The sequence below is a fragment of the Plectropomus leopardus genome, chromosome 7 (assembly GCF_008729295.1).
Source record: "Plectropomus leopardus isolate mb chromosome 7, YSFRI_Pleo_2.0, whole genome shotgun sequence".
In the NCBI taxonomy this organism is placed as follows: Eukaryota; Metazoa; Chordata; class Actinopteri; order Perciformes; family Serranidae; genus Plectropomus; species Plectropomus leopardus.
Genome location: NC_056469.1, coordinates 33,355,686 through 33,368,689, shown reverse-complemented (window position 1 = coordinate 33,368,689; position 13,004 = coordinate 33,355,686). Strand labels below are relative to the sequence as shown.

General features: G+C 38.4%; 1 protein-coding gene across 2 annotated transcripts; it reads left to right on the top strand.

The window, feature by feature from the left end:
- The first annotated feature begins 2,030 nt into the window (after positions 1 to 2,030).
- On the top strand, positions 2,031 to 6,151 carry s100a1 (S100 calcium binding protein A1). Of its 2 annotated transcripts, none has more exons than XM_042490825.1 (3): positions 2,031 to 2,125; positions 4,847 to 5,015; positions 5,774 to 6,151. In XM_042490825.1, exons 2-3 carry the CDS (start codon positions 4,878 to 4,880, stop codon positions 5,966 to 5,968), a joined length of 333 nt encoding a protein of 110 aa, XP_042346759.1. In that variant the 5' UTR covers positions 2,031 to 2,125; positions 4,847 to 4,877; the 3' UTR covers positions 5,969 to 6,151. The 2 variants fall into 2 exon arrangements, with proteins under 2 accessions (XP_042346759.1, XP_042346760.1); XM_042490826.1 differs by lacking the exon at positions 2,031 to 2,125 and adding an exon at positions 2,134 to 2,203.
- The last annotated feature ends 6,853 nt before the right edge of the window (positions 6,152 to 13,004 follow it).

Sequence of the window (13,004 nt, the reverse complement as noted above, 5' to 3'; positions counted from 1 at the left end):
GTCATGACAGTTAAAGTGTGATTATGTTGGATGGCTGTCACACACTCACTTCTCTGCAGCTGATTTAGACCAACTCTGATCAGTAATCAGAGATGCTTGCTTTGGTTTCTCACACAAAAGAGAGTTGAGAGGCTCTTTTTCTCACATCCAGTTTCAATTAATCAAGTCAAAGAATGAGTTTCATCTTTACTTTCCTGCTACTCAAACCAAGAAGAGAAAATGTATCTCTGATCTGTGAAAGTTTCAGGTTTTCATTAATAATGTAGCCAAATGTTTAACCAGGAAACATCACTTTGATTCAAGAGGATGCCAGTTCGCAAAAGACATTCACTTTGCATTGAAACCTGGGAAATTAATGTGATTTTCATCCATCCATCCACCTATCTGTTATATTGTATATGAAATATTGTGGGGGGGTTTTAACTTGTGCGTCTATGCTGAAAAGCTAAGGAGACTCTCAGATGACCTCATACTGTGACTCCTTTGACCTTTCTCTTTTTTTACAGTGCTGTATTAAATATACTTTGACTTTAAGAAATGAGGCACCAGTTTAATTTTTAAGTTGCAGCATGCAAATATCCATAAAACCTTTCTAATGGTCACCTGAAGATAAGGATGTAAATCAACCCCGATGGTTTGCATTCGGTGAAAGGCTGATTTCAGTTTACCGGCCTGCACCTAATTTGTATTGCTACTCAAGTTGCAGTGTCATTCAAGCATAATCACTCCCTTAATTGCAAATGATGCTGCGGGAAAGCATTAGTCACACCTAATAAACATAAGTGAGGCCTAATAAAATGAACACAGGCAGCACACAGTCTGCCTTCCTTTTCCTGTTTCGGGTGTTATTTGCCAGTAGACAGTTAACAGTCACTTTGCTTCATTGGCTGAATTTTTGCGCAACAGTGTTTTGCTCTGAATGTACATCCACAGAAATATAACAGCTTAGATCAGGGACAACAAAACTTGATACATAAAGGGTAGGGAATGGACATTATTGAATATTTTATTGAATATTTTGAATATGTGGATATGCATATGCATCCACAGCCTACATGTGTATATGGTACAGCACACATGGTTTATATATTCAGACAGAGAGTATAAATCCCTCTAATGTAAATGTTTAAAACAGTGTGCATAAAAAATCAAGCAAAAAAGAGTAGAAAGATACAAAACAAACAAACTGAAAATTAGCAAGAAAAAGAAAAGTGAAAAACAACACAGAAATGTAACCAAACCCATCACTAGGCAGGTTTCGATTCCACATTTGCACATTCCACATAATTTCAAAATGTAGAAAAAACACAATTGTGACATGACTGTGTTTCCATTGATTGATGTTCTGCGACTTCTCCTCTGGTGATAACATCCCAGTAACCATGGTGATGGATGTTGAAAACATTAGCAGCTTTATTTCTATTGCAGCCACCGCACCAGCCCTCATTATTTCCAATCCAAGGCCATGTAGGTGTGTTATGGAGCCATAATGGAAAGGAATCCCTTATACGTGGGAGCGGCAACATATAAGGGATTTTGGGAGCTAATAGTCCACTATTTCACAGAGGAATTGTGGATTCAAATCTTCCAGAGGATCCACTCAACTTTTGAAAAGTTAGTTGGTGCAATAACAGCTCTTGTAGCTCCTGCTGCATCATGAGGGAGCCAGGTCCTACTGACAAGCACATACCATAGCATCATGTGACCTAGAAAAGCCAAATTTGGCTTTTTCAAATCACCTGAAATACTCTCTCATGCCAGCACAAAAACTTTATTGTGATAAATGGGAGTTCTTCATAATTGAGGTGTTTCCATTGAGCAATTTCAATTAATTAATAGAAACCTATTAATACCTACAACAGGGTTCTACACCTAAATGGTCACTATCTGTGTAAAGTAACAGCTGTGCTTCTCCTGCTATAAAGAGGTAAAACTATGAGTGGTGACAAAAAGTGTCTGACTGCCTTTTATGGCCCTGTAGCTCACCTGTGCAGCAGGTGCAGCTGTCCAGGGGGAGGGGCTTATCTGATAGTGATTAATTTGCACACAGGTGAGAGGAGGCATATAACTGATGAGATGAGAGTTGAAGGCACTTCCTCCTGCACCTGGTAGCATCACTGTTCAGGTGAGTTCCTGTTTTTAGAGTGTGTCTGTTTGACTGCAGAGGGACAGGGCGCTTTGAGAAAAACATCACATCTGCGAGGTGACGTAAAAACATGGTTTTTATTTTTATTTAATTATTTTGACGTTGAGTGGCATCTGCTGCCGGTTTTTAACATTTCCAAAAATGTTCGCGCTTTAGTTTCAGTATCAGTTAATTAACAGCAGCTTTGCATTTGACATTCAAAGGCTTTTAATTAGCTCCCCGATCGCAGCGGGAATAAATGATTAACGGCAATCATCGAGACTAATTAAGGGAATGTGGCGCCGCATCTTTCAGAAAGTGATGTCGCTCTTCTCACCGCAGATTGTTCCCGCTCTCTCTCTCAGGCAGCAGGTTTACTGCAGCTCTGCATTATTCATTTACTCACATAGATAAGAATCAGGAGATATTCAAACGATGAAACATGACCAACAGTTTATCCGCAGCGTGCAGGCAGCGGGTAGCTCCTGGGAGGAAACGCAAACCTCGATCTACATTGAGGTTTGCGTATTTGATGTGCAGGCTGCCCAGCAGGAGGTCCGTCCTTTGTCCTGCACAGGTTCATGTGGGTGGGAGATGAAATGGCTCAGCCCCCCTGTAGCAGTGTCTCAGGTGTCTGATAGTGAAGGCAGGTGTAAGGTTAGATATTTAAACTGGTTCAACTCAGACCTGTCCCTCCGACTTTTTTATTCTAATTCAAACTGAGTGTGGCACAGATATCAACAGGTTCCACCAAAATCTGGTTTCATGGCTGCGTTCATGAGTGACTGTGGGTGTAATGATACAACAATCTGGATCAATGCATCGATTCAATGATTAACAATCAAATATTACAAAGTGAAAACAGACAGCCCCTTCCATTCCAAAATCCTGTGATTCTGTCAGATATTTTGACATAAATGTGCTCCTTTCACGTGTGCATGAAAAAGAAATCAGTCATGGGAATATTTCCAATCGCTGCATATGGGCATTTCCATTTTCCAAACTTCTATGCTCCTTTGTGTCGTGCATGCCCGATCATTATGAAAACGAATCCTGGGGAGAAAACAAAGGTAAGGCTGTAACAAGTTATTTGTTTTTGGGTTAACTGTAATATCGAATATTTTCTTAGTAACTGTTAAAGAAGTTATTAAGGAAAGCTTAGCCTGCTCTTATGCCGAACTTGGAAAATAGTGCTGCTTTGTGAGTGCTTTTGTTTAAAGAGCGTGATGCCAAAAGCTACCATTCACATGTGCATGAACTGCTGTTGGACAGCATCAGGTGAAAACTGCTGAAAGTGATATGATATGCCGGCAGACGACTGGACCGGCTGCTGCATCAAGAAGACAACTGCAGGGGCAGCGTCACTTGAGAACGTGGCTGGAAAGAGCCTCTTCTGTCCACATGAAATTCGGCAGGACGGCTTCAGGTTGAAATGCAGGCAGTAATGACTTAATAAGGAGTGTGAGAGCCCCTATAGGGTGTGCAGGAGGGGTGGACTTTCATGCAGGAGTCGAGTGTTTGCTTCCAAACCGAATGTTTTTTTTTCCACACCTTACCATGTGCCTCCTTCCTCTAACCCTGCGTTGACGTCCCGACTTGAAAATGTGTTGAAACATTCATGCATACGGTCATCTTTAAGGTACGCTTTTGTTTCTAAATTCCGATGGCACGTCTGTGTTTGAAAATCAATCTTTATTTCAAACATGTGAAAACAAAACTGAACTAAACGAAACAAATCGCACAAATATAAGCAAACAAACATTGAGGCCAAGTGCAATAAACAAAAAGAAAAAGCTGTGTATGAAACCTATGCATCAATCTCAATAACAGATACTCAAGCCACTTAAAGTTAAATATCACAGGACTGTGTGTCCATTTCCCTACTACTGGTTTGTTTTTTTTTTCAGAGAGCTAGGCTATTGGTTTCCCCTTCCTTCCTGTCTATATGCTTTGGTATGGTCTTTTCATCTAACTCTCTCTTTCAAGGAATAGTTTGGCATTTTGGGATTTGCTTTCCTGCAATTTGTTACGAAAACTCAGCAGTAGAAATTAATTTTAATGAAGTTTTGTAAATGTGGGACTTTGTCAAATAAACCAAGTTTGAAATGTTTTGACAGATTTTTTTCCTGCATTGTATAAAATTAACAGTCCTGCTGAGAGAAGTAGATAGGTTGACAGCTGATGAACTTGGAAGCTGAAACATAATTAAGCTGAAACCTGCAGTGCAGCCTGCAGTGAAGCGTCAGAGATGAAAACATTTGAGGTGATGGTTGCTCAGGGCAAATCTAAGCCTGCCAAATGTCTTGTATTTTTTTTCACTTATTTCCTTTCCAATTCATGCTTTTGAAAAGTTGCATCAACTATGTGCCAGTGCACAAAAACTTCAGCAAACCTCCTCACCCTCTGCTCTTTAACAACACCAAAAAGTTGCATCTTTGGCAACCTGATAACTGCAATGATTTCTTTTCTCCAGCCTCCCACTGAAAGGCTTTTTATCCTGCTGCACTCAAGCGTTTCTAATGCACTCGGGCTGATGGAGATGACGAAGGGAGCTGGACCTCTGCACACACATCTGAATCACACTCTTTGATTGATCCCATCTAACCTGTCTTCAGTTATTTCTTGTGTTTTCACAGTGGAAATACATAAAATTGCTTAATGGTATTTTCCTCAAGACTTCAGTGTGTTTTTAACAGTGATTCTCTTGATTTGTTTTTCCAGGCGTTGATTGTGGGACTGAAAGAATCTAAAAATGTCGAACCTGCAGACAGCGATTGAGGGCCTCATCGATGTGTTCCACTCTTATTCTGGAAAAGAAGGCGACAAGTACAAGCTGAGCAAAGCGGAGCTGAAGAACCTGTTGCAGGGAGAACTCGCTGATTTCCTGGCAGTGAGTATCGTTTACTGTAACCAAATGTTTTGTGTCGCCTCACAATATTTACAGCACGACATAATATATATGTTACACCAGTAAGGTGCAGTTGTTGTTGTTGTTGTTCATCTTCACAGGGTTGATACAACCACAGATTTATTAAATGCAGTCACAAGGCGGGTTTCCATTAACCCCCAGTTTGCACAAATTGAAATTGCGAATGTTAAATATGCCTATTGGAAAGGCATCAATTACAAATACCCTCCTGTTTATCGCAAAAAAGTTTTTACACTTGCATGAGGTGGTATTTCAGGCAATTTGAAAAGGCCATATTTCGCAAAACTGAAACGGAAACACTTTTTGGCTTATCCAAGTCACATGATGCTATGTTTATCAGTAGGAACTGGCTCCCTCATGATGTAACAGGAGCTACAATAGCTGTTATTGCATCACATAACTCTTCAAAAATTGAGTGGATCCTCTGGAAGTTTTGAATCCACAAACTCCTCTGTGAAATTGTGGACTATCAGCTCCCAACTCGCCTATATGGCCTTGGATTGGAAATAATGACGGCTAGTGCAGTGTGCAACATCCATGGCCATGGTTACTGGAATATTATCACGAAAGGAGAAGCCGCACAACAACAGTCAATGGAAATGCAGTCATCGTGTTTTTATCAACATATCGCTGAAGTGCAGATCTGAAATGAAAACCTGCCTACTGTCAGGATTTGATCTTTCTTTGGTTTGATTTTCATCACGTTGCCTCTGTTTTAGGCCACCAAGGACCCGATGGTGGTGGAGAAGATCATGGCCGACCTGGATGAGAACCAGGACGGTCAGGTGGACTTCCAGGAGTTTGTCCTTCTGGTTGCTGTGCTGACCGTCGCCTGCAATGAATTCTTTGAGGACTGCCATAAGAGCGACATGAAAAGCAAAGAGGGTGGTTGTTCCTCAAAAGATAAAGTCTAAAACTTCACATAAAATCTAACCCATTTCTTTTCATAATTTATTACAGTTTGGGATGTGAATGGTTGAATCTCTTCTCCATTACAGCACTATAATGTTACAAAGATACATCACTGAAACCAACTTGATTTATTCTTTGCTTTTGGTCCTTGAAAACTCAATCTGAATAAAGATGTCATCCTGTTTTCACATCTCTTATTTAAAGAAGTGAGCCGCACTGCTCAGTACAGTGGCCTTGAGAGCTCAACAAGTTAAGAAAAAATGCAAATAGACACACAAGCAAAAGAAGAAAGATCTTCACCAACTTGATGACATGTGCAGTATTTAGGAAAAGCATGTCTGAAGCTTACAACACCAAAAAAAATATTGTTTTGGGAACTCTAAAAGTGATGCATACAGGAAGGAAAAAGTGCTTGTTGCTGTTTGTGGCTTATGGGTATTTCTTGCTTATTTTGACATTATCTGTTATTATTTGCAATGAAATTCAGTTTCACTGCCTGAGCAGTGTATAAATAGAAAAAAAAGACTAACTAACCCTTTGTGGCCTCGCCCACCCTGACATCAAACCATGGCAGCAACAGGGGCTGCATGTGTGTGCATCACGTGTTAGTGTCCCCTGGAAACAGTTTCCATCGTGCAGCAAGTCACTTTGCAGCAGTTGAAGTGAAGACTTCACTCAGCTGATAAACACTTTGAGATTTAAATAACGTGGGAGCTGATCACATGTGGAACACTCTTTATCAGCGTACTGGCAGCCATGAGCACCACCCAGCGTCTGACGGGGATAATTCACAACAGCCAGCTGTCACGGTTCTGACGTCATCTCTCCTCTTAAACCAGCAGCTCACTGCTCACCAAGCAGCTCTGCTCTTTGTTTTTTTTTTTGGTTTTTTTTTCCCTGAAAGGAAACGCTGGCACAGTAAATGACGTCAGTCCTGGAGGCTTGGTCCTTCTTTTATCAGATACATTGTGGCTCTGCATTGTAGAGAGAGAGAATACTGTAAAGTCATTGGGGCAAGCAGAAAAAAAAGGAAAAATCCAGTGTTAATCATAGCTTAATTAATATAGCACCTTTAGAGTTTACAAAGTGCTTGGACAATGAGAGCAAAGCAGAAATGGGCTACATAGATGACGATACAACAAGGGAAAGCCAAGTTAGAGTTAAAAAAAATAATGGGGTGTAGGGCGTAAAATGTCAATATAAAATAATACAAAGAAATTGACCGAAAACAACAGAAGCAATAAAACTTAAAAAGGTAAAAGAAATAAGAGTTAAAGCAAAAACAGTGTTTACCGTGTAATGTTAAATGATAATTATGCAGATTATCAAAGCACAGACCCTTGTGGTGTCTCACTTCCTCTTAAACAGCTATACATCGTCTTCAAATGTGCACAGATCACACGACAATTTCACACATTCAAAACTAAACTTTCAGCCAAAGTTACAGCAACACGAAATTTAACTGATAACAATTTTATTAACAAATTACAACAGTCATAACTAATGACAACTATCTGTTTAATCTAACAAGCAGCAAATAGAAGTATTCTAACAGATGGACTCTTGATTAAATGTCTTCAGTAAAAGAAACGGCACATATTCTTTTTAATATGGGTTTATCATCCAAAGATATTTGCAGAGAAACATGAGATCTCTTTGCTGAAGACAGAAAATGTGTTCATACTAATAAAAAGTGACACTGAGGATGTTGACATGTCACTCCAAAGCATCTAAACTGATTTACAGAGCAGCCTCAGCTTAAAAAAATGCTCATCTCGACAGGAACTGCAGACATGAGACAGACTCAGAGACGCTGACGGAGGAGACTTCCATCCTCCGTCTTCATTATCACAAGTAGGCCAGAGAAGCATTTAAGGTTAAACGAAGCTCTTATGAGGAGTCCGCACAATGCAGTCTGGAGAAACTTAATACGAGTCCTTACAAAGTTGTGAAGCTCCATTAATTATAAAACAGCAGCTTGTCTGACAGACTGGATAAATAGCACGTACATGTCCCAAACTGTGAGGAGTCCTTCAGCTCATCACCGAAATGGCAAAAATAAAGTATGTGTCCAGTTTATATTGCTAAGTATTATAATGACTAACTTTGTATATCATATAATAATTAAGGCAAGGCTCTTGTTTTTGTATAGCACATTTCATACGAAGGATAGAGTCTTGAAATAAAAAGAGTAAAGAGAAAAGATATTAAAGGTTAAATAACTTAATAAATAATTTACAATTCAAAACTATAATAATAAAAATATACATCATCATAATCTTATTTAGACTTGACTTTAATTTTTTTAATTTTTTTTTTTGTCTTTGCACCCCCTGTCTGCACTATTTTTTTTGTGATTTTATATATATATATATATATATATATATATATATATATATATATATATATATATATATATATATATATATATATATATATATATATATATATATATATATATATATATATATATATATATATATATATATATATATATATATATATATATATATATTGGAAGGACCAGTTAACACGGTGAACAAGCTTCTCCATGAGGAAACCTCGAGCTCCACTCAGAGACTGACGGGTGTAGTTCCTGTCAACCACTCGGTCTGACGTCACCTATTCAACAACACACTGCTCATCCAGCAGCTGTGCTTCTTCTGTGCTGAAAGGAAAATGCAGGCGATGCATTCAGGGGCCGTAAGACGTCGCCTTTCATTCATCAGACACATTATGGCGGTGCATTTCAAAGACAGAATACTGTAAGGTCACTTTGACCAGCAGATAAAGCAGACATTTATTGAAGCAACACACTGCAGGCTCCACAGGCTTTATGCAATTAGGAGAGCATTTGCAAACCATTTGAATTCCTCTCTGAATGGGTCTTGTCCTTAGACACGAGTACACTACATCATACACCAGGTACTTTATGATTTTGACCGTTTTTTCCAGTGATTCAATGATGCATTTCTTCTAAAATGCAGTCAGTGGGACTGAGCTGCCTGTGAATGTATGATTGTAAATTAACATGCAGTAAAAACCACCTACAGTTCCCTCACACTGTGTCTGCTGATCCAGTGGTTGCTGTTTTATTTTAAATTATTAATTTAATTATTATTTTATATGATCAAAGCTCAGAACTACCGAAATTATCAAGATCGCTCTTGGTCCTTGAGGTTGCCAGGCAACTGCACCCAGCCAATAAATGGGCCTGCACATAAAACAAGTTGTGTTTTTCTGAAGGTTTTACACTTTGGTTTTTGTTTGAATTGAGCAAAGAAGATTGAAAGGGTTAGTTATTGAGCTTTAGGGAAGATAGTAGCTGGATTTTATTGGCTTTGGACAGATCCAGGCTTCCTTGTTTCCAGTCGTTATGGTAAAGTAGCTGACAACGGACGTCAATATGATATCAGAAAGATATTGGACTATACATCACACAAGCATTAAATTTTGCTTGGAATAATATTCAGGTCAACGGTATTTTAAATATCTAACAAGAATTAGAATTCCATGTTGTTTGGGTGTTAATGCATTTTTCAGAAGTTGTGTTTTGTTCTTTATACCTAAAAAGGAATAATTTATTTATTCTTCATCAAGATATCAATATAACAATCTTCAATTTTAACCAAACATAAACTTCTATCGACTTCTGTGGCCAGCTGGGAAGCTAAGAAAGCAAATAAGTGCATTTTGCAAAATGTTAATCTATTCTTTAAAAAAAAACAACTTTTTTCTCTCTGTCACAATGCTGTCTTCATCACCCCACCATCACCAGAGTCAAAGACACTTTATGACTCCATTTATGGGCTCTTTTACCCATAAATCTAATAGATGGGGGCAATACCAAAGTCTTTTTTTTTTTTTTTTAATGAAATAAAGCTTCTGCTTTCATGTTCACTTCCCTAATTATCAAGTTCTCGGCTGTGACTATCCTTGTCACAACCTTGATAAGTTGAATCATTACAAAATTACTTTTTAATTGATCTTCTCAAATTCAGTCAACCCACACACAAGATTTTTTCAAAGTTAAATTAGCATATTTATTTTTGTAGTCAGTGTAGAAATGTGCTAAAATCCTAAAAATGTCCTTAAAATCCTACAATGGTCCTTATAATGTAGACGTCCTAAAATCCTAACTATGCCCTAAATTCCTAAAATTGTCCTAAAATCCCAGAAACAGCCTAAAATCCTAAAAACATCCTATATCTTAGAAACAGCTGAAAAACCTAGAAAAAAACCAATATCCTGGAAATGTCCTAAAATCCTAGAAATGCCATAAAATCTCAGAATCATTTGAAAATTGCACAAAAGCCATCTGCCATATGACTCTCAATCTCTTAAGGTTTCACCTTGTAAACCTGACTCTTTAGATGTTTCGTGTTTTAGTGATCTGACTCCTTATGTAACACAAGACACTAAGATATGATTTTCTCTCAGTCTCTAAGACAAAGACATGGGAGAGAAATGTCAAAATCTCTCCTCAGAGACACAGAGGATACTGACAGTTTCTTTAAAACTATCTTCAAGAGATTCCCAAGAGGCAAAGGTAAAATGGAGACATCCTTTGTCTTCATGTACACACATACGGCAAATTAGCATTTAAGGTTAAACACAGGCCTCAAAGGGGCCGCACACACAACGCAGTCTGGGGAAACTCAATACATGCTCTTACAAAGTCGTCTTCAATTATGTAACAGCAGCTTGTCTGACAGCAATTTATGCAGAAACTCATCAGAATCACTCTGAGGCTGTGGTGGCACGACGCTGCACGACGCCGGGAGCACAGGCTGTAAAATGCAAAGCAGCGATACGGTTTGCTGGATCGAGATAAAGAGGAAGAGGCCACACAGAAAGTCAAGAGCAGCAACAACCAAACAGCTGCTTTCTAACCACACATAAAAAGTGCCATCCAGCGTCTGCAAGAGGCACCTGCAGACTGACGACTGTCAACTATATAGCCGATTTTACTTGTTAAACAGCCACGTTACTCTCTCCTTTATAGCTGTGTGACTAAAAGTCATTTGAGTTAAAGAGTTCTGCCGAGGTGAAAGGTGGAGCTGGTAGTACTTGTTTTTGTTTTTTGTACTCCTCACGCAAGAATGACGTGCATTTATCAGCTGAGAGCATATGGCTGCGGGAAGAGAGGGCGATACCTGCAGTTTCTGCGTTCTTGGAGATGTTGGCGTGCTCAGATTGAAAGTGGCAGATTAAAAACAGGACCATCCAGTGGCTCTGCCCTGATCTGAAAGGGCGATAAGTTGAGACAGGTGTCTTATCTGACAGTCTGAGTCACAGGACCGTTCAGATAAACATCTTATCTCAACACAAGTTTGTTGGATTAAAGATTTGCAAAATGAAAAAGACACCCGCCCTGTGAAAACCTTCCTTTCAGGAGTTTAAAAGTCAGTTTTCAGCTTTGTGATGAAGTGTTTTTACCAATAATCCATTCAGTTTTAATTTAGTCTCAGAGCGAAACCAAACTGAGTGATGCATGGCTTTCACTGGATACTGACATTATGAAAGTTCATCAGTCAAGAACTTTCATGACTCCAGACTGCAGAGTCAGTTGCAGTCCACTCAAAAACAAAAATGGTTGCATTATAATTATAATCATAATGATAATAAACTTTATTTGTGCAAAACCTTTTATACAAGAAATACCGCACAAGTGCTTTACAATTAAGGCAGTATAAAACCAAGTACCCCCCCTTCATGACAGCCGCACTCCCTAATGGCCATAGAGCGATGCACCATGCACAAAGAATAAGAAAAAAAATGTATAGCATAATAATAATGTTTAAATTAGATGGATGTTCACGAAGGAAATGTAATGTATAAAGGAATTGGTAATCTTATGAATGTGTATGATTGTTGGTTTATTTGCTTCCTCTGTAACTGCAGCAGCGGATACACAGCTGCAGACAGCCTGCAGGTCTAAATACGGAGACCAGCTGGAATAAAAACCTGTCTGCAAAAAGAGAGAGCAGACCTTATGGATATCAAGTGGTAAACTGGCATAGTAGACAAAACAGAAACAACACGTCATCAACTGAACTCAATACTGAACATTTTTTAACAGACTGACACAATATCAGGTCTTCTAATCAATCCTTCTCTAATCAGTTACGACCTGCCACCAGATGTCTGTCACCTCAGATGGCACCCAGAAATTAACAACCGCAGCCTGAGAACAAATGCAGCTTAAGAAAAGTCTGAAAGAGAATTAAAGAGCAACTTTTTCCTCGAATGATTCTCTTGTAGACTGAACAAAGTGCTTCTAAGAGGAAAATAAGTGACTTTCTAACTCGACAACATTACAAATGTTCAACTGCAGCTTAAACCACCAAAATTCTCCTGCACGTCCTGAACATTCATTTGTATCTCAGGTCCAGTTTGAACGTATAAATTCAGTTGATGCTGTTTGTGATGCACACAGTTAGAACAGACACAACCAAACACTTGCAAAAACCTTGGAATGATCACATTATGTGAACATTGACTAATGAAACCTTAACAATGAGACATCCAAAGGTAATAATAATAATAACTTTTATATAGCACTTTAGTGTTTAAAAGTGTTTAAAACAGCTTTGACAAACAAAGCAAAAAGCAGAGATTGAAAATATAGAAGGTGATAAAAAAAAAAAAAGCCAAACAGTCCTGGTGAACACAAGGAACACAAAACTAGGGTAGAGTTAAAATAAAATTAAAATAAAAGGACAGCAATGTAAGATGCAGGATGCATAATGTCAGTATAAAATAATACAAACAAATCAGATCAGAACTAACAAAAGTAATAAAACCACAAATAAAATTAATTAAAATGAAAAAACACCAATAAAGTCAGTAAAATAAATTAAAACAAAACAAAAAGATATACAAGACATAAAAAAAGTGAGTTGATTAGTTGGTGACTCAGTGACACCAAAACCAATCTTTCATCATTATCAAATCATCATCATCATCTTCATCAGTGGGAAGGGCTGATATTATCTCATCAGGCAAAACTATAAAAGTCGTGAGGTGAAGGTGAAA